The sequence below is a fragment of the Macadamia integrifolia genome, chromosome 6 (assembly GCF_013358625.1).
Source record: "Macadamia integrifolia cultivar HAES 741 chromosome 6, SCU_Mint_v3, whole genome shotgun sequence".
Lineage (NCBI taxonomy): Eukaryota > Viridiplantae > Streptophyta > Magnoliopsida > Proteales > Proteaceae > Macadamia > Macadamia integrifolia.
Window position 1 is genome coordinate 23896299 of NC_056562.1, and position 20507 is coordinate 23916805.

Sequence of the window (20507 nt, forward strand, 5' to 3'; positions counted from 1 at the left end):
CATCATTCTTACTATTTCTACCATCAAATCTCGGAACTGCCCTCTTAACGTTACAATTAATTACTTTGATTGCTTTTTCTCCACTTCCCAAAACAAGAAGCCTAAACGGTAGGGTGGCCCTTTGTGTCTTATCCTATTAAGTTCTGTTTGATACCCAAGATTAAAAGAAAAAGGAAAGATATAAAAATTGTACTATGATAATATTTGGTGGTTATTTAGTTTTAGAAACCACGTTTCATGTAAAAAATAAAATTTTTAGTTTTTCTATCAAAATGTAATTTTAAAATAAAAAATAGTATTTGATAAAATTGTTTTAGGAACAATTACCCTAGTTGTTAATTTTTTTATTTTATATCTAGAACGAAACCGAAATGATAGAATAAAGTTTCGTCTTTTCATTATTTTGCGTTTCTAGCATTTTTTTTCCTTTTCGTTTCTAAAAAAATCGAAAAACACCAAGTTGACACCAAATACTTTATTCCATATTTTTTTTTTTGTTTCTATAGAACGAAAAAACATAAAAAATGTTCTACTGAATGACTACCAAACGTAATCTATTTCTTTAGTTTGAAAAATTTTCATTGTCTTTAGTATGTATCAAATTAGGAGAAGATTCTTTTTTTGAATTTCTAATTTCACTTTGAGAATAAAGTTTTCTTTCTCCTCATCAAAAAGTCTTACCTAAAATACAAGAAAACATGAGAAAATAAAAAAACTTTGCTTTTCTGCTCTTGATAACTAAATAGATATAATATTTGTTATTTTCTTATTATTTTATTTTTATTCTTTCCTTCTCTGTTTTTAGATTTATTTTTGTTTTCTTCCCTTGGCTACCAAACACAATCCTATAAATAAAATAATAGTCCATCGGTCCATCCAAACAAGAGCTTTTACTAATTCTCCCATTGGCTCCCACATTGAGTGCGGCCACACTGTCTTCTACGAACCCTCTCCACCTCTTGTAATACTTGATTAGCTGGGGCTTAGCAAATAGTAACGTTCCTTCGAGTAGCTGTGTACAGGTAAGACATTAGGACTAGGGTTGAGGAGTGTAGGAAAGTTTGAAAGTTTGCCCCCGCAATGAGTAGGATTTTGATTCGATGTGGTGCCTTGACATGACAATGCCATTTTCATACGTTAGATTGGGATCAAATTGGAAATGTGGACGTTACATTAAGTGGAATGTTATGAATGATACTGATCAGACTGTTGAAAAACTTTTAACTAATATAGGGGTAGATTGGTTAATTCCACACTTATAAGGTAGATTATGCCAATTGCCATATTTAATACATCATTAATGGTTAGTGTTAATGGTTAGTGTTAATGCGGTACCTCCCTATTTATTGAGAATTTTCTTGTTGACACCAAGTTGCCACTTCGGGAAGCGCCTTGGGCGACGGCGTGGTGGTGGCTGGTTGGCTGGCTGCTAGTGCACAGCAGTAGAGTGGTTGTTCTTTTTGACACCAAGGTTACCACTTTGGGAAAAACCTTTTGGCGTGGTGGTGGGTGCTATAGCATTAGGGTGCTTGTTTTTTCTTTACCACTCCGGAAAAAGTCTTGTGGATAGGGTGGTTGTGACGAACACTAGCATAACTTAGTGGTGACAACTTTAACTTGAAAAGTCTGACACATAGGAGAGGAGATTATTCGCTATTAGATGAATACATCTTATTATTTCCCCCTCACACCCCCACCCCTTAATTGTTCTTAATTTTTTTTTTTCCACATCCATACCTACGTTATAGAAGGGCACCACAACTTCATCAATTGCTGCCTTTCCTTCAGTTGGGATGCCAACAATTAATGGCCTATGGACCCTCAATAGGATCTAACCAAAAAATTATTACCACTTTTGGTATGGACTAGACGTAATCTCGCAAACTATGTGGACTAGACCTACTGTATCTGTGTATAGGTTAGATATTAGGGGCCCGTTTGATTTTTTTTCCAGAATATGTTTTTCCATTTTTCTATGTTCATAAACGGAAAAACACCCCAAAAACCGTTTGGTTTTTTCTATTTCGTTTTCACTTGTTTTTTTAAAATAGAAATAGAAATTTATGCCTATTTATGTGTCTAGAAACAAGAATGGAGAAACAAGTCAAACTTGTTTTTCTGCTTCTAGAAACAAGTTGAAGGGACAAAAATTGTAAAAAACCTGATATATCACTCAACCTACCCCAACCCCAACTCATTGTTGAAACTTTTTGCTATCTAGATGTGATGATTCTCACCCAGTTGTGCAAAGCTCATAGTTTTGGATTGCCTTCATCCTTTTGAAGCTCATTTCCACAAAGCATACCTGCAACTCCAACTTTATGCCTTCACTCATGAGTTGCGTACCTACAACATCGTGCCTTCACTCGTGTCTTGCATCCGACTACACTTTTGAAAATGTTTTGGGAAACAAAAAAATCAAATATCTTTTTGCAATTCCAAAAATCGTTTCTTAGCACATATTCGAAAAAAAAACATTTTTTTGTTTCTAGACACAGAAACAAAATCAAACTGCCCTAGGACTAGGGTAGGGGAGGCCCCTATGGGATTTGGATCTTCTATGGTACAACATGGTGTTCGGCGCACATCCAATGCCTAGAAACACCTTGGGCTGCCTGCGACTGCCTTGGGCTTCATGCCAAGGAGTTTATGGTCATTGGATGCGTGCCAGACACCATGTTGCGCCACAGAGGAGTTGAATCTGCCCCTATGTGGGGTTTACTATGTAATGGTCAATAGGCTCTTGACCGTGAACAAAAAAAAAAAAGTGGGGGAGAGGAACGTGGTTAATCATTTCTCCTTTTTCCATATATATATATATATATATATATATATATTTTAAATCAAATATATTTTTTCTCTCCTTCCTTCCTCTCGAGCAGTTCCTCCCCTATTCCTCGTTGGCCGGCACTCTCTGCCCCTTTGTATGTTGGGACTGTTCACAAGTCCTACCGATTGAGCTGCATTGTTTCCTTCTAGTTGAATTGCTAGAGGTGCCAGTTGATTCACTCTTGTATTAAATGACTACAAAAAAGAAAAAAGTGTGTTTCAAAATATTTCTTTCTGTTTTCCTTATTTTTTCTTGCCAACATGTTTGTATAATAAGAACTATGAGGGTATGAGGGTAAGGTTACTTGGAAGAAAGATTGATGCCGGAAAATTGTAAAGGAGTAGGAGGTAATACAAGTGGCTATTTCTAAAGAGGAAAATAACTTGCCACCCAAAGGAAATCCACCTAAGGGATAAGAGAACTCAAGAAAAGCTACTTATTCTCAAAGGCAAGACTCAAATTATGAATAAATTCCAAGTATTACATTCCATTCCATTCACTGATATAAATTTATATAGATGAGCATGGAATAACCTTCTAAGTATAGGAAATGACTTTGGGAACCTTGAAAGACATTTTTCACATCTTGAAAAGTCTAGAAATACAATGGTTGAAGTGCCCAATAAGTTCTAGAACCGAATTTGAATGGAAATTGGAGTAAAAAGATGAATTCTGGAATTCTAAATATCTGCAGTCAGCCGAGACTTCTAGTTCTTTTTGAGTTGGTATAGGTGTCACCGTGAAGTTAACTCCAAAATCTTGGACTGCAACTTATATTTCCAGCTTCTATCATTTGGCTTAGACTTGTGAACTTATTAAAGTGGATTGTTAACCCATTTGAAAATGCTCCTGCTTCACAGATTCATTATGCTCTCTTATCTTTGGGACTTTAAGGTTTGTTTCATATACATGTGCATCGGTCCAGATTGTGATGTGGTGAGGCCTTGGTATGTGTGAAGTTTCCTCTTTCTCTAGACCGGACTTATATCTAGCTTTTCTTTTACCAAAGTCGGATTCGTGGAAAGGCCTTGGATTGCTTCACATACACACGAATTGTTTGTATCTTTCATTGCAGGGCATTTAGAAAGCATTGGACGTTGTTAACAACTAGTTTTATGTATCTTTTCTCTTTGAGAGACCCATCTTTTGGGCTCCTTTGAACAAATGTTTCTAAGGACATCTCTCCTTTATAAATAGAGAAAGTCATTGGCATTTTAGAGAATGATTTTGGTTCTAGTACCTTTCTACTCTTTACTTTATCTCTTTGGTTTTTGGCCTATTGCTTCTTGTTTTGAGAGTTCTATTTTGATGTCTTTGATTACTTGTGCACAACTTGAGTTTATAGTTCATTCTCTTTAATCACAATTTAGAGTAGAAACCTTAAGGGGGTGAGACGATATTAAGATCATGATCCTCTCCAGCACGAGAAGAGGTGCAATGAGCATCCCTCCTCTGGGAACGCCCGAGTTGGAGAGGATCTGGGTGTATACTCATAACTCGCAAAATATATGTCTAAAAATAGTAGTTCCAGATGTTTAAGATCATTGGTTGGAGACTAACGCAGTGTTTGATTTAGGTACCGATATCCGTATTGCCAATATTGATCTGGATTAGATCGATGTGTATCAGTCATTTTGCCCTTGATTTTGAAAAAAAAAAAATCATTTTTTACTGTTTTACCCCTGAAACGATACGGGCAACAGATTTGGATTGATCAAGTATCGGGTTTCAGGCTCAACTGATATCGATACCGATACTTGAACCCCGATTCAGATTCCATGATTGAAGAGGCCGATTTGCAATTTCATCGGGCTATCGTGTCTGAACGAGTGCACTGAGTTCCAAATGGCGGTTTAAACGGCTACGAGTTCGGGACATTTTTATACAACTCAGAACTGTCTGAAGATCACGAGAAAGTGCTTTATTTTCTCTGTTTCCATCGCAAAGAAGATCGGGAGAGCCTTGCAACTCTAGATTTCGGCTTCCCCGGTCGATCGAACTTAGTTATCCGACCTGCATTCATTGGATCCGATCAAACATTTGCGTTTCTCTTCGATTTGAATCTGTTCTACATTGATGCTTCGGTGTCTGAAAATAAATTTTCTCCGAGAATCTGCATTTTTGAACCTTTTGATGTTTTGATATCTGAGATCTATTCTTCGATTGGATAGATCGTGAAACAAAACTAGTGCGTCTGGAATATCGAAATTTAGATGGATTCGTTGTCTGCAATTAGTGAGGAGCTAGCTGAAATCGATGGAAAAATTAGTGATATCTTTCGCGCTCTATCGTAAGTTCGACTTGCTATATTTTGAGATCTGGGATCTCTGGTGAATGATTTCAACTCTTTTTATGTAGCTAGTCTGAGCTGACTAAATAATTAGGAAGGCAACAAGTATTGTAGTTCCGGAATTTATTTTTTAAATTTCTTTCGTTCATGGTAGTTGCACTTGAATCTGACAGATCTTCGTATATGTACATCTGGCGAAAATGTGGTCCTACCGTTCTATAAATTTCATTTATGGAACTTTAATGTCATTCTTTTTTTGCGCAGAAATGGATTCCAGAAATTGGAGAAGATTAAGGACCCGAATAGGCAAACTAGGCAATTGGAAGAACTTACAGAAAAGATGCGGGAATGTAAGAGGTATGATCTCTCGGTGTGTGTTGTTTGATGTTGATTTGGCTGATTGATACTCATGTACATTTTTGGAGCGCTGAAATGTGCTCGGAGTAGGATTGCAGAAGCATGTAATTCATTGTCTATATAAAGGAGAACAAAATGCAGAAGAAACAAAATTCCATTTAAAGAGATCTCAGTCATAGTTTCCAGGTTGAGAGAAGTGGGAGAAGTAATGTGTTCAGTTGATGAGGAGAATGGTTTTAGTCACCACACTTGTCACAGTTTTTGTCTTCCCCTGTAAATATACTGACCAGAAAAATACAGTTTTCCTTGGAGTGGGGTTGGGGGGGGGGGGTGAGGGATGAGATTTTTGTTCCTAGTTCCTTTGACTGTGATTTAATCTCTTCCATATGATGCCCAGCCTTCGTAGGTATCTTATCCAAAGTAGTATAGATTAGTGTTATAATCTGCATATGTAGACACTGCATTGAGTAAGGGCCTAATTGGTTGATTCTTGGAATCTGATGACTAATTTTCTCTAGTAATTGTAATTTGGTTTTAGTGACTGTATAAAATGATGTGAAACATTGGATGTTTAAACTCTTCCAATTGTCATAGCTAAAGGCTAATTTCTTGCAAAGTCAGACAGGGACAGAGAAATATTCTTTGCTAAACGAATTTTCTCATAGTCAATGTCTTATATATCCAGGCTCATCAAAGAGTTCGATAGAGAAGTGAAGGAAGGGGAAAGTAGAAATAGTCCAGACACCAACAGGATGCTCAATGAGAAAAAACAGTCAATGGTGCAGTTCTGTTTCTTAAGTTATATATTTATTTAGGAATTTAATTATTTTCTAAATTCGTATTCCAAAAACATAATATGTGCAAGATGTGTAATTTTTTTATTTCTGTGCAGGTCAAGGAATTGAATTCCTATGTTGCTCTCAAAAAACAGTGAGTTATCAACGATATGTAAGAAGTTTCCATTTTTTTATCTGTATGCAGAACCTGCTCAATGTGGGAACTCCTTGCATTTGAGACACTGTCTATCTGACATTGTAATGGTTAATCAGATTCTCTTGTGCATTAACTATTAATTTCTTCACTAATTTATGATGTTACTGCAATATAATTCTTATATAGTAAGGTCAATTACAAAAATTTTATGTTAGGATCAGTTTTATATCTGGAACAGATCATCTTCTGCCTTACCAGCTGGCCTCTTCTTTGCTGTCTTACAGTCTAGTGGGGGTGGGAAAGAGCTCTTCCGGATATTTTGATAAAACATAGCATCCTATGAATATACAATTTACTATTTTAGAAACTTGACTTGATCATAGTTTTCCATTTTTTTACTGCACACTGTAGCTCAGAGATGTACTATACTACTATGAGATTATGTTTAAAACAATGTGAGGGATGTGATTTCTTCCTATATTTTGCTACTTAAAATCAGAGCATATGACATCCATTGGCTGGACTTTGTGATCTTCTTTGCTTTGGAAGACTCACCTCACATTCCTGTCCTTGTCAGACTGGTTTCAGGATATCTGCATTTCGGGCTTTCTTTATATTTTCTTCCTTTGCTTCATTCTCCTTCTCCTTGAAAATTTAGGAGGATAGTTTTTATTTTCATTGTGGTCTGCTTTAAATATTTGTTATCCTTGATTGTGAAAGTTTTCTAAGATGGAGGATCCTTAAAACCTTAAGGCATTAGGTGGAGAGAGCTCCTCAAATATATCAAGGCACCAAAGACCTGAACAAATTGATATGGGACTATAAGTCTATCAACTCCCAACAGCTCAGTACTCCCCCTCATGTGTAGCTTTGGCATGGATGGCTCTACACGTGGAGTGACAACTTAGGGAGGATAACAAAGGGTCCTGGGATCCTGATAGCATGTTGGAGGGTCCAACCCAAAACCTTAAGGAATTAGGTGGAGTGATCTCCTCAAGTTTATGAAGGCAGCACAGACCTGAACAAACTGATGTGGGACTATAACTCCCACATCTCAATATGTTGTCCTTGTCCTGTGATCGGTTTAAGTTGTTTCAAGAAATTATGTTTTGCTTTGTTTGATAGATATATAAATTTCTGATAACATAATAAAATTTTCCCGTTTCTTCCTTGAATTTTATATTTACTACTGCCGATTTGCTGACAGATCTGCAAGTAATCTGGAAAACAACAAGCGAGTTGATCTCTTTGATGGGCCTGGGGGTGATGAAGAGAATGTTCTACTGGCTTCTTGTAAGCATATATCATCTATTATCATGCAAGTGTTTTTCTTTCATTTATCTATGATCTAATATTTCCACGAATTCATGTGGAGTAGAAGTGTAGAAAGGTTAATATAGCTATTGTAGTGAAGCTGTAATCTTTCCTCTCATCTCACAGCTTAGCTACCCTCTCGAACTGTAAATGAAGTAGGGCAGCTTGCTGTTGAGTTACAGTAAGCGAGCTTGGGAAGTGAGTTGAGTTGGCTGTTGAGTGGGTAAATGGATGAGCCATGTAATAATTGTACGACATATGTTGGTCCCTGCTTGGGTATGAGTTACATAGATGAAGTGATTGAGGTATTCAGACATTTTCTGAGGTAAAGGAAGATGATTAGGTGATTAGAAGGCAATATAGATTCTACCAAAAAAAAAAGAAAAAAGAAGGCAATATAGAAATATGGCATGAAGGCCAATGAATTCTTAATTAAGGAAACTGGTGGGCTTCCATTTAATTTTAGGTCAACTTGTAGATAGATGTCTTCAATAGATCGCTAGCATACTTACGTCTTCCCAAACGGATTAGTGTCAACAGGAACTGGAGGAGGGGGAGGGAATGAGTTGCCTGGATCTGAAAACACAAACAGTAAATAGGATGGTTATTTAAACCATCCTTTTTTGTTCAGTATATACCTTCAATTACTTCCTTGTTCCATAAGACGAGCACAGAGAAGGCATGGAGTATCTGAAGAAACATCACAGTGCACTATGTCTGTATATTGGCTTTTACTGCTTTTCACTTGCAGACATTTGGAGCTAGAGGTGGTGATGTGCTCCTTAAAAGGTTAATATACCATACTAAAGAAAGGAACATCTGTGGGAACAAATTGTACTGCACTCAGAAGGTTCTGAAAAATTTAACTAAGGGAACATCTGTTGAAATAATCTTTATTGCACTAAAAAATCTCTGTAAAAGTAATGCCTGTTGTGCTATCAGAAGACTTGTATCTCGATGGTATTGCTATAAGGCTTATTAGTTATTACCATGTTGATAGAGAGCAGGCACATGATATACTCATGTACATGACCAAAACTTTCAGCAAATAAAAAGCGGATTCTGGTTGAATATTTGGATAGGAAAATACAATGTTAAGTAACAAGAAGTGTTCTCTATTAAATAAAGGAGTGCCTTGGCAATTGGATAAATACAAGAAATGAGATTTATTATGAGAAATTCACTGGCTTGAGATTCTATTGATTATGTCATAGTGCTGGCATGAGATGCATGGTTTATATTAATTCATATAATTAAAATTCCATGTCATAGAAGATTCCTTGGTTATAAGGAAGCGTGGATAGATGTTTTCCCCTGTAGAAATTTCTGTTCTTGATACCAAGGTTGAAGAAGTAGCAGGTTGATTCTCATCTGTTTTGGTCTTCTGAGATTAAGCATTGAGTCGTTGGCCAGTCAATGTTTAGGTGATGTCTTAATTAGGGAAACCAAACCTGAATTTTTCCAAAGTTAGGGTTTAGAATTGCATGCTGGCAACAATATGATCACAGTATCAAAAAGATATATTATATTAGATATCCACATTACCACAAAAAGAGGAATGTTTTTGACAGTTATTAGTGTACCAAAGTAGTGAATCCCATTATATTTTTGTGGCTCTTTGCTGAACATGATAAATATAAAATGTTCTAGTAAAATAATGACTTTTATTTCCCAAAATGGTAAATGCTTTAAAAAAAATGTCATTGACTAGTTTGTATTTGGTAAATCATTTGAGTTGTCAACTAGTCGCACCTAGGTGACCAACTTGCTGGTAGGACCCATAGTTTAAAGCATCTCCGATACCAATACGATACCCTCCGATACATATCTTAAATTTAGCCGACCAATACGATACACACCGATACGATACATGGAATTTTTAAAATCCTTTCGTATCTATATATATCCTACGATACATACCGATATGCATCAATACACCACCGATACACTTCGATACGATACGATATGCACCAATACGACTCTATGAAAAATATAAAATCGAGATGAAATATACGTTTCGGTATGTATCGGTATGTACCGATACAGTGCGCTACGGTCATATAATGGCCAAGATGGGTAATTTTTCAGAAAAACACGATTTTTTGAGGGGTTTTTGTTCCAAAGTTGCTGACAGCCATATTTCTCTCTAACTAAAGTGGAAATCAAGGTTGGGAACAATAATTTTACATTTATGGGACAACTACAAACCTTGAATTCTTAGTGCGATACAGTCAATTTAGTGTTTATGTATAATGCATATTATCAATAGCTTTTTTTAATAAATTCTTTATGCAAAAGTGTTTAAAAAAATGTTTCCTATCCATTTATGTGTGTATCTTTAGCGTATCTCTGATACAATACGATACCCTCCGATACGTATCTTAATTTGGGCCGACCGATACTGATACTTTAATTCTTGGACTAGGACCCAACTAATGCATGGGTCACTCGCTCCATGCCCCCGAATTTCTGTACGTTTACTCAGTCAATGGTGTCTTAACTTTGCCTCATAGTTTGTGGAAATTTATGATCTGATGCATCTGTTTAATGGTAAGGTAATTTTATTTTCAGTCTCGTTCTATAAGTACCACAAACATAGATTTTCCCTGGTATTATTCCCTTATCTAGCATCTTCATTGTTGGTTGGTGTAGATTCAGTCCGTTATATATGTTAGGACAAAACCTGGGCCTTTTGATGTGTACGAACTTTTGCCTGTTTAACCATTTAATCAAATTTATAGATCCTAATTATCATGCTCATTTCAATTATTTCTGAAGCTGAACCTATTTATTTTCAGCTATGACCAATCAACAGCTAGTAGATAGAGGAAACCACATGATGGATGAGACTGACCAGGCCATTGAGCGCTCAAAGCAGGTTAGTTGCGCCCCCCCACCCCCCCCCCCCCCCCAAAAAAAAAAAAAAAAAACCCACAAAAAAGAAGATAAATTCCTTGGCATATGCTATTCACTATGGTGCTCTAAAGAAGGATGCTACTGCTGGTCATTATTTGTTGATTTGTCATGATCCATTCATGACTCCTTTATTCTTTATGGAGGTTGAAACTTTGATTGTTTGGATCTTCCTTGAGAACTCTCTAGATATAAGTATATAACTGCTTGCATTCCTTGTCGCAGTCTTCTTTCCTCTTGAAACAGCCATTGATTTTCTCCCTTCCCTTTCTTTTGAGGGTTTAAGATCTTTTATGTTTGGTGTTTTGGAATCCAGGCCACAAACTGCTGGTTCTCTGATCTATTGAAATTTTTTAAAAACAATATTATGAAAAGATAAAATATTAGTGTTGCTTTAAAGCACCAGATTTTAAATCTCAGGATTGCAGATCAGAATGAATACCGTTGATTGCAAGGCAGATTGGCTGATACACACCCAAGATTCAAAACCTCATTGAAGTATGCCTGCTTGCGGCTTTAAACATCAGGACTGTGGACAATGCCAGTAAATTAATTGATTGAAATACTCAACTGGTGGATCACACTCACGGCTTCCTACATGGATAGTTTAGAGTTGTGTGCAGGTTGCTCCTTTTTTCTTGGGCGAGGGGGAGATATGTTTTTGAGGGGTTGTGGATTCTTTTTGGACTTGTAATTTCCAGAAGGAGGATTATCAAGTATCCATTACTTGCATATTTAGTCCTCTTCTCAAATTATTTTGTCTTTTTCAGAGTAGGGTCTTTCAGCAAAATCAGATGGTTAAGGACCTTGGAGTTGGTACGATAGTTTAAATTTCGGTCGAAATACAAAAATTTCAATGAAATATTTCAGTTTTGGCACTCATCGAAACACAAAGGCATATGGATTGAGAGGTTTTCAACGTTTCTGTTTTTTTCACTAAAATGGACCATTTTTCAGTGACATTTCGTTGGAATATTTTGACCATTTCGGTCACTTGGGTGGTATATTTCACTTCAACTTTGGTCAAAACCGAAATCTTGGAACCTTGGTTGGTACTACTGTTTCCTTGATGTTGTACTATGCATCCCCCTTCCTCTACTGGTAGATAATTTATGCAGTACAAGATAAGAGATCTTAATAGTCCTTTTCTATAGACTATAATGTAACATCTTTTTGAAGAAAAATTCACAATAAAATTTAAGTTCAATAGTTTGAGTTATTCCAAATTTATAACTTGTTCAGCCACGGGAGCTATTCTGAATGTTATTGTGGATATAGGTTGTTGAGCAAACAATCAATGTTGGAGCTGAGACTGCAGCTGCTCTTAAGGAACAGGTATGTGTCACCTGACCAGAATCCCGATCAAAGAATCAGAAAGTTCAGGCTTAATTGCTAAATTTACTTGGTTTATCTTTCTCTTATTCTTCCTTAGTCAAATATGGAATATCAATTCTTTGCTATTTCTACTTTTAGACAGAACAAATGAGTAGGATTGTCAATGAACTGGACTCAATCCATTTCTCAATCAAGAAGGCATCTCAACTGGTTAAGGAAATTGGTAGGCAGGTCAATCTCTGAAAAATATAAATCTCTTTTCTTTTTCTTCTTTTCAGTATTATATTTTTGCTGTTGTATTTATTTTTGTTACTTCTGTTGTTACTTGTCATTCTCTTTCTAGGTTGCAACTGACAAGTGTATAATGGCCATGCTTGTCCTAATAGTCATTGGAGTCATAGCCATCATCATTGTGAAGGTATACTTTTTTGTTTTTCTAATTTATGATGAAACATCTTAGTTTGTATGCTTAATCCCATATATTAACCAAGTGGAATGCAAATATACCTTCAGTTTTTTCTTCAAGTGATAGGTTATAGTTATCCAAGGAAAGAGGGATTAAAACCATTAAAATTAGAAATACTGGGCTCTTTGGTTAAATTTGTCCCAGTTCATTACAATGGATATGATTTCGTTGCTTAAACTTCGAGACTAAATTCACTTCGGTTCCCTGGCTATTTAATTGCCAACATTGATTAGATTCAAACATTTTCTAATTTTCGGGGGTTGCTCCGGAAATGTTATTAGGGAAATTTCCTTTGTGTTCTATTTTTTCGAAAGCAAGTGCAGTGTGAAAGTGTGAATTTCAACCTCATACACTTAATGCCATTACCTCCTGTAAAAATGTTGTTTCTCATGTTTCATGTCACAAATTTATTGAACAATTCCAAACCTCTCAGAGTTGGATCTTGGAATTAATATTCTTGGCAGACTCTCTAATGATAAGTTGACTGTTGTCGATCATTTGGTACATGAGCATTGTAATGGCCAGAGTTTACTCCGAAACAGATGAACTGGATGCATTTTGAAAGGTCAAGTTTCTCCATTTCTGAGTTTTTAGCCGTGGTGGATCAGAGGCCATTATGGTTCTCCTTGTGCGATGGGAATGATCTTAACCTGTAAGTGTGTGATCATGCAACTAGTGTATGTCACACCTTGTCCATGTCAGAAATAGGACTTTGAATTTTCAATTTTGGTCAACTCTATCATCCGGCAGTCAACCTTGTTTCGGATAAAATTGTGCTGCTGGTTATGGACCTGCACTAGTGAGCTAGTTAAGTCTTGTGAATTTGCTGGCCACTACTATACCTGATTCTCTTGTTTCCCTTTAAATTTTCCAGCTTGTAAACCCAAATAACAAGGACATTCGAGATATTCCTGGGCTTGCCCCACCAGCTCCAGCTCGGAAACTTCTTTGAGATCCAATTAGAGTGCAACAAGTGAACCAATGAGGCTGTTGAAAAGATGTGTGGTACAACTAGGATGTGTGAGAATTTTTTTTATCTCAGTTTTGTATAACACATTGAAGGTGTATCATCCAATACCAACAAGCAGATTATGAAACACAAGTTGCTGAAGCCAATGCCTGCTCAACATGGTCAAGGTCTTGGTTTTCAATCTTTTTGTCCGACGAAGCAGTTCCGACCACACAGGGCCGAAATGAGTGAGTTGTTCTTTGTGATGATATATGATTGCAGACCTAGTTGTATATTTTGATTGAGATGACCTCGTAGAATACAATGATTTCTCTACTACTCTTGTTCTTTTCTTTTTCTTTTTCTATTTGCTAATATTTTATAATTATCCGGAGTTAGATGTTTATATCTTTTTGAATATTCTGTTCTTGGCATACCCGGTGCACAAGGCTCCTACAGGTGTGAGGTCAGGGGGCAAGAACTCCTACAAGGCTCCTATGTACTATACTATTATTCAACCATTTAAATACTGGTAAACTCTATCAAATATTCTTAGAGATTCCCTCTCTAAGAAGAACCTCTATCAAAGCAAGGGAAACAGTTCCAGGGTCAGTGTCAGACACAACCTGTATGGAACCAGTCTAGAATTATTCCCTCTTGTAAATCATGATCAATATCTTAACCTTACAACCCCCCCCCCCTCTCTATCCCAAGGGCCACTCCCATAAGAAAAGAGTACATGAGTACACGTTACTGTCACAAGAAGAGTGGATGAATTGAGTTTAGTAATTAAAGCATTGACTTTTAAAATTCAAATATTTAGAAAATCATTGACTTTTGTTAGTGGAAACATTAAATATTTAAAATATTTAATGTTGCAAGCTCCATATATATATTGCATACAAATAGATAAAGATATTAAAAAGGGGTTTGAGTGGATTTGTAGTTTAATACCTAATAGGCTATAATTGGGCCTGAGGTTCTGCGGCTTTATCCAATGTCTTTGCTATTATTTTCCCGTCTTCCCTATTGGGGAGCAAATCTCCCAAAGTTTGTTTAGATATCTTACCACAATTGGATGGTGTTGGGTAATGAGAGTTTCTAACTTTCTAGGTCGGTGGCAAGCATGGTTTTAAATTTGGATTGGATCGGTCAGTATCGGTTGGATTAGAATGATATTGGTCTTGATTGATCTCGATCCTAAGCTTTTCAATCTTGATCGTAACCTTTCTGATCTCAATCCACATGTATAGTCCAAGGGTAAAATTATAATAAAAATTGATTTAAAAGAAGGGCAGATCCTTCAGATACAATATGATCCAGCCAGATTGGCATCACAAAAGTACCTTCACCGATCCCATGACCATTCCCGAGTAGCAAGGTTCTAAAACTCGGGAATGGTCACAGGAATGGTCAAGGCTAAAACAGTACCAATTAGCATTCCAGACCGGACTGGATTGGAGTCATTGGACCTTAATGAATAGATCTACCCCATTTTTAATTTTTTTTTTAAAATCAGTTTTTATGATAATTTTACACTTGGACCATACATGTGGAATGGGATCATAAAGGTTAGGATCGAGGATCGGCCAAGGTCAATACCATTCTAATCCGGCTGATACTGACCGTGCCGCTCCATTTTTAAGAACCATGGTGGCAAAAACTTGTCTATGGGATATGTTTTTCTTCACTGTTTGGTGAAAAAATAATCTTTTCATCTATAGTGAATTGATGTTATGATTGAAGGAAAGAGTGAATAGTGATATAATTAACTAATGCCTATTTTTTATTCAGTCTAATCAAAGGGTCAAATCACATAGATGAAGAGATTTTTTCTTCACCATTAATTAAGAGAGACTGAATCTACCTAAGCAAATATCAAAGGGATAGATTGTGCCAAGCCCCTCCCCCCCATCTCCCATTTTAATTCAACTCAATTTTCTTTTCACTGTAGAAAACCAAAGTTCATTAAGAAAGCAATTGGGTTTGAGAGAACTTGACTAAGGTTTAAATAGAATCCAATATGATAAATTAGAGGAAGACTAATAAAGATACGAATCAAGATTTATTTGGAGAAAAGTGGGTGAAGATAGCCTTTTGGTGAAGTAAAGTAAACATTTTTTACCAACCAAGCACCCCACTGAAAAAGTATTATTTTATTCTTTTTCTCGATGGGCACATGTACGAAGCCACGCTACCTAGTAGATGGGGCAAAAATGTTGTGGACGGACTCTATGCTCCCCTGCTCGCATATCAAGTTTTTTCCATAAGGAAGATATTCATGTAGCAAATGTGGACACAAGTGGAAGGTTGTCGTTAGCTCGTGCCATAAGATATTGGGTTAAGTCCCACAACGAGCGTTACCCTCTCATTTAGTTGCCACCATTGAGTTTGAAACCCTGAATAGACTGCTAATGATAAGCTAGAGGAAGGTGAGGATGGACGGGACGAAGGGTTGCCCTTCAACAAAAGAGAACCTATACCCAAAACCGACACAGGTGGATAGGTAGAGAATACCTAGAGGAGTGAGACAACTCTCTCTAAGGAACTCACAAAATAGCCCTGTAACTTTGGGAGAAGAGATGCCCCCTCACAAAAGGGTCGTAGTGACCAAGCCCGGGCAACTGTTTACCAGTGCGAGACCCGCATGATGGGCTATTAGCTTAGTGATAGAATGCATCCTTGATAATTGTGTCGTTGTGCCTGAACTATGAAGGCTCTCAGCCACATGGATGGGTCAATGTGCTCATCAACGCCTAACCTGAAGATATGGATCATCCAAGGCACTAAATTAAGGATTACCAAAAGGGCACACATTAATGTTTAGGTGTGAAATTGGCACTTACATGTGGTCCACCAGATTATTCACAATGATTATGTCACCCTTTTACGTGGCAAATTTATGTGTACTCGTCCATCTATTTTTATAGATGTACTTATTGGGAGAAACTTTTGCCTTATTTAATTAACAGATATTAATTTTTGCAACTGAATAGGAACTAATAAACTAAATTTAAAATCTTATCTAAGATTCTAAATAGAATATTATAATCATACTCTGAACAATTCTGATTGAATATATATTATATATATATATTTTTTCTTTTTTTTCTGGAAACGAAAACTATTCATTATAACGTGAGGGACTCGTGGAAGAAAGGTTACATTATATATCACACACCAGAACTTATTATGCAGTGTATGCCACAAAGAAATTTTGGGTATGGTGCCTATATAGTGCCTTTTTGTATATGTGGGATATTGTAATTAGGGTCTTGGATTACTAGAGTCTTTCTGTTTTCATTTAAATAAAAATCCTACTTCATATTAATATGTTTTTTTTGAAAAAACGGGGATAAGATTGAGTACATTATGACTCTTCCCAGACCCTACAGTGATGGGAGCCTCGTACACTAGGTACTCCTTTTTTATCAAATATAATTATTTTATATTAGTTTTTTTTTTATTGTTGTAATAAATAACATAAAAATGATAAAAATAAGACCAAGCTCAGCTCTATCTTGAGCTTGGCAAGGCTGGGCCTAGGCTGAGAAATCCCAACCTTACCTCAGGTCGGGCAGGCTGTGCTGAGCCCTGGGTCTGGATTGATCTAACAACCGAAGTACTTTGTAACATAATGAATTGAAGGGTGTTTGAGGATCTTAGGAGGATTGTTTCTTTTGAGTTTTTTTCAAGGTGTGAGATAAACTAGACAAACACGACTCACAATTTTAGAAAAAAAAAAAAAGGTTGTCAAGCTGTGTAGCGCATGAGTCTAAATATAAAAAGGGCAAAATGGCTGCCCCCACATGAAATGAGAATTTCCACCCCTATTGAATGCCCTCATGCATACTCTCATTTGCCCCACATTGATACAAGGGCCAGCATCTTGTCCTTGGGCATTGCTAATCCCAATAAGTAGGGGGGAAGAAAATGAATTTAATTTATCCCAATATATTATATTATATATAAGTATTTTATATTAAATGTAGTTTAAAAAAATAATATATTACCTTTGGCATCAAGTTCTCTAGTTCGCCATTTTTTTGTTTTTTCTCATAAACAAAGATTTATAAATTTTTAGGGATGTGACAATTGAAAGTATCTTATTCTCAATTCAAATAAGAGAAAAAGACAACGTGGTTCCTACGCTTAGACATAGGAAGTAGGGGTGTAAGTTTAGCCCTAACAATCTAAACCCACCTTAACCCAGCCTGAGCTTGAATCCTGTTTACCCCGACTATGAGGGCCAACATGGCTCAACCCGACCCAACCGGCCAGAGTTGAGGCATAGAAAACCCAACCCGACCCTAACCTGCCCTGAGTCTAACCCTGATTATTATTGTGCTTTGTAGAATGCAAGTGTATCTCTTAGTCAAAGGAGTTTCTTATTGTTGTCATTGAGTTTCTTGTGTAACTAGAATACGATAGAGAACAATACAGCCAAAAGAGAGAGCACAAAGCCAAAGGAAAAACTCATCTCTGAAGAACAAGTCTTGTTTCTCTCTTACATTGGAATTTGCGTTCGCTTTCGAGTTCTCTATTGTAGTAAATGGAATTATTGAAATTTAGAATTGAAAATGTTAATTTTTTTTTTTTTGTTACACTGAAACATTGCATATATTGATAGAAAACAATTCCACATGCCTAATATTTTGGGTTGAGTTTGGCCCACATGGATTTCCATTGTGGTTAAGATTTAACTCAACCCATAATGTCATTGCATCCTGTTGTATGAATGAAGAAAAAAACTAAAACAGTATAAGATAGCTTTCTTAAGCTTTTGAAAAACCGACAAGAGAACTTCACTAGTAGAGGAGACCCTTTCTCTTTAAGCTCTTAGCACATGTCAATACTTTGAAGAATTTAGGGGGCAGAGGGTCAATTACGGTCAATGTTTTTCAGAGTTTGAAGGTGGCGGAGTGATTTGAAGAATTGAAATTGGAATTGAATCATACTTATCGGAATGTGATTTGACTAAGAGGACTAGCTAGGGTCAACCCGACCCAACCCGGCCTAACCTTGAGCCCTGTAGGGTTAGGCTTGAGCATGAACCCGGTACGGTTGGGTTAGGGTTGGTTTGAGTTTTGGGACCTAGGGTTGGGTTAGGGTTTTGAGAAACCTGGCCCAACCTGGCCCTGTTTCACCCCTAATAGAAAGGGTGAAATGCCTGCCTTGCCCTATGAAGAGCAAAAATCCTGTCATTATTGATGCTTTTATGTGCTCTTCCAGTGACCCGCATAGTGACACAAGAGCTATGCTACCTCTTAGGGAAGCTTCTCCCTTAAAATAATTAGAATTTATTATTGATTTATTGATTTATGAAAATGGTTGGGTATACCGGTGGCATACCGTAAGCCAGCACCAACTAAGGTACCTAATATATCACATACTATGTTTGAGATACCTAAACGGGATAACATAAGTTATATTAACGAATATTATTCTTGTTTTCAATTTTACCCTTAGATATTTAACTTACAATATATTCATGTTTCAATTCTCAAGCAAACTTTCTACGAAAAAAAAAAAAGTCTCAAGCAAACTTATTGCACTGTTCGTCTTCCAATTATAAAGCAAAGTTCATGTGGAGTTATTTATTTATTTTCTGAATCCTTTTAATAATAAATTTATTTTTATTTTTATATTGAAAAAAAAAAAAAACAATAACCCTCCATATCCGTGCATAATCACTTTTTAGGTTTTCCGTGGACAATAGAAGCTCATTATCAATTCATCCTAAAAAAAAGGAAGTTCATTACCAAGTGAGAGTAAGGCTGCATAGATATAACCCTCGTCAGATCTCATAGTGACGGGGAGCCTCCTGCAATGAGTACTTCCTTTAACAAAAGCTCATTACTAAACACTTATCTCCTTATTTTCAACGTGTTGTTTACTAATAATCCTTTGTCCTTTGTATCCTTTGAAGTTTATATCTGATTTAACGAAACTGCTAGTTTATTTGCTTTATAGAGCAAGTTGGTTTATTTCTAGATTTGTCCATCAAATGTCAATTTTGTTTTTGGTTAACGACTAGTCCAAAGGTTCTATACTAACCTTACAATCATGTGAATCGAGTCATATTAGAATTGAATGAGAATCATTCAAGTTTCACTAAAGGCAATGAAAAGTATTAAACGCACCTGTATTAGTGGCGCCAAAATTATGAGAGGAGTTAAACTCAAATCACACTCTTCCTTAGACTAACTTACCTTGCCAAACTCTGCTACCCCTTTGGGGTTCTATTAAGATCTCATGATTCAACTTTAGAATATATTAACATATTCATGTGAACATAATCTTTTTTTATTTTTGGTAGGATATGACCATAATCAAATCTTTGAAAAAACATCTTTTCCACCTCATATATCACTTTGAAATTGGTTTCAAATGATAAGGACATATGACTTTTACCAAAGAAAGTTATAATCTAAAGTTTAGATCCCTACAAACCTCAATGCGTAAGCTTGTGTGGGTTGCTTTGAACAGTTCAATCACCAACCAAGGAAGTAGTTACACCATTCAAAACCCAAATTATTATTATTTTTTTTCTTTAGCACTCTTAAAAGATGAGATTTTCTTATTGCCACCTCGTAAGGTGTTAATAGATTTGAATTTAAAAAAAAAAAAATTATACTTTACCTCTTTGTTAAATTTTTTATTTTTAAAACTTATTTAACGAGTATTTAAATTAAAAAAAAAAAATTTGATTTCAAGGTTTTATTTCAGGCCACGTGAACCTAAAATGATTGTCTCATTCCTCATGAAAGGTGGTAAATCTTGCCCTTAATACTTGTTGATCCTTCTACATGCATTCCCATTGGTCCCTACACTAGTAGAGTACATTGCCTTTTAGGGAACCCTCTCCCTAGTTAAGGGTGTCAATGTGTATCGAATGTTGAATATCGAAATTGATACAATACTAAATTACCGTTACTAAACCGTATTGAATTAAATTTGATACGATATCATCATGGGATATACAATTATAAGTCGATATCTAATATGGTATCGGTATAAATATAATATAAAAAACATATCATGCCATATAAATAATATATGAAATACCAAATATCGAATATTGTACCGAATTGATATTCGATAAATATCGTTATGGAAT

The 20507-nt window shown here is 36.1% G+C and overlaps 1 protein-coding gene across 2 annotated transcripts; it reads left to right on the forward strand.

The window, feature by feature from the left end:
- The first annotated feature begins 4701 nt into the window (after positions 1 to 4701).
- LOC122082548 (novel plant SNARE 11-like) lies at positions 4702 to 13726 on the forward strand. 2 transcript variants are annotated; one of them, XR_006141340.1, is made up of 10 exons: positions 4702 to 5120; positions 5385 to 5477; positions 6163 to 6256; positions 6370 to 6407; positions 7618 to 7703; positions 10523 to 10602; positions 11916 to 11972; positions 12111 to 12195; positions 12316 to 12390; positions 13313 to 13430. XR_006141340.1 is itself a non-coding variant. In XM_042650185.1 (10 exons), exons 1-10 carry the CDS (start codon positions 5044 to 5046, stop codon positions 13388 to 13390), a joined length of 771 nt encoding a protein of 256 aa, XP_042506119.1. In that variant the 5' UTR covers positions 4704 to 5043; the 3' UTR covers positions 13391 to 13726. The 2 variants fall into 2 exon arrangements, 1 of the variants encoding a protein (XP_042506119.1); XM_042650185.1 differs by having other exon boundaries at positions 4704 to 5120; positions 12111 to 12203; positions 13313 to 13726.
- Positions 13727 to 20507: the final 6781 nt, after the last annotated feature.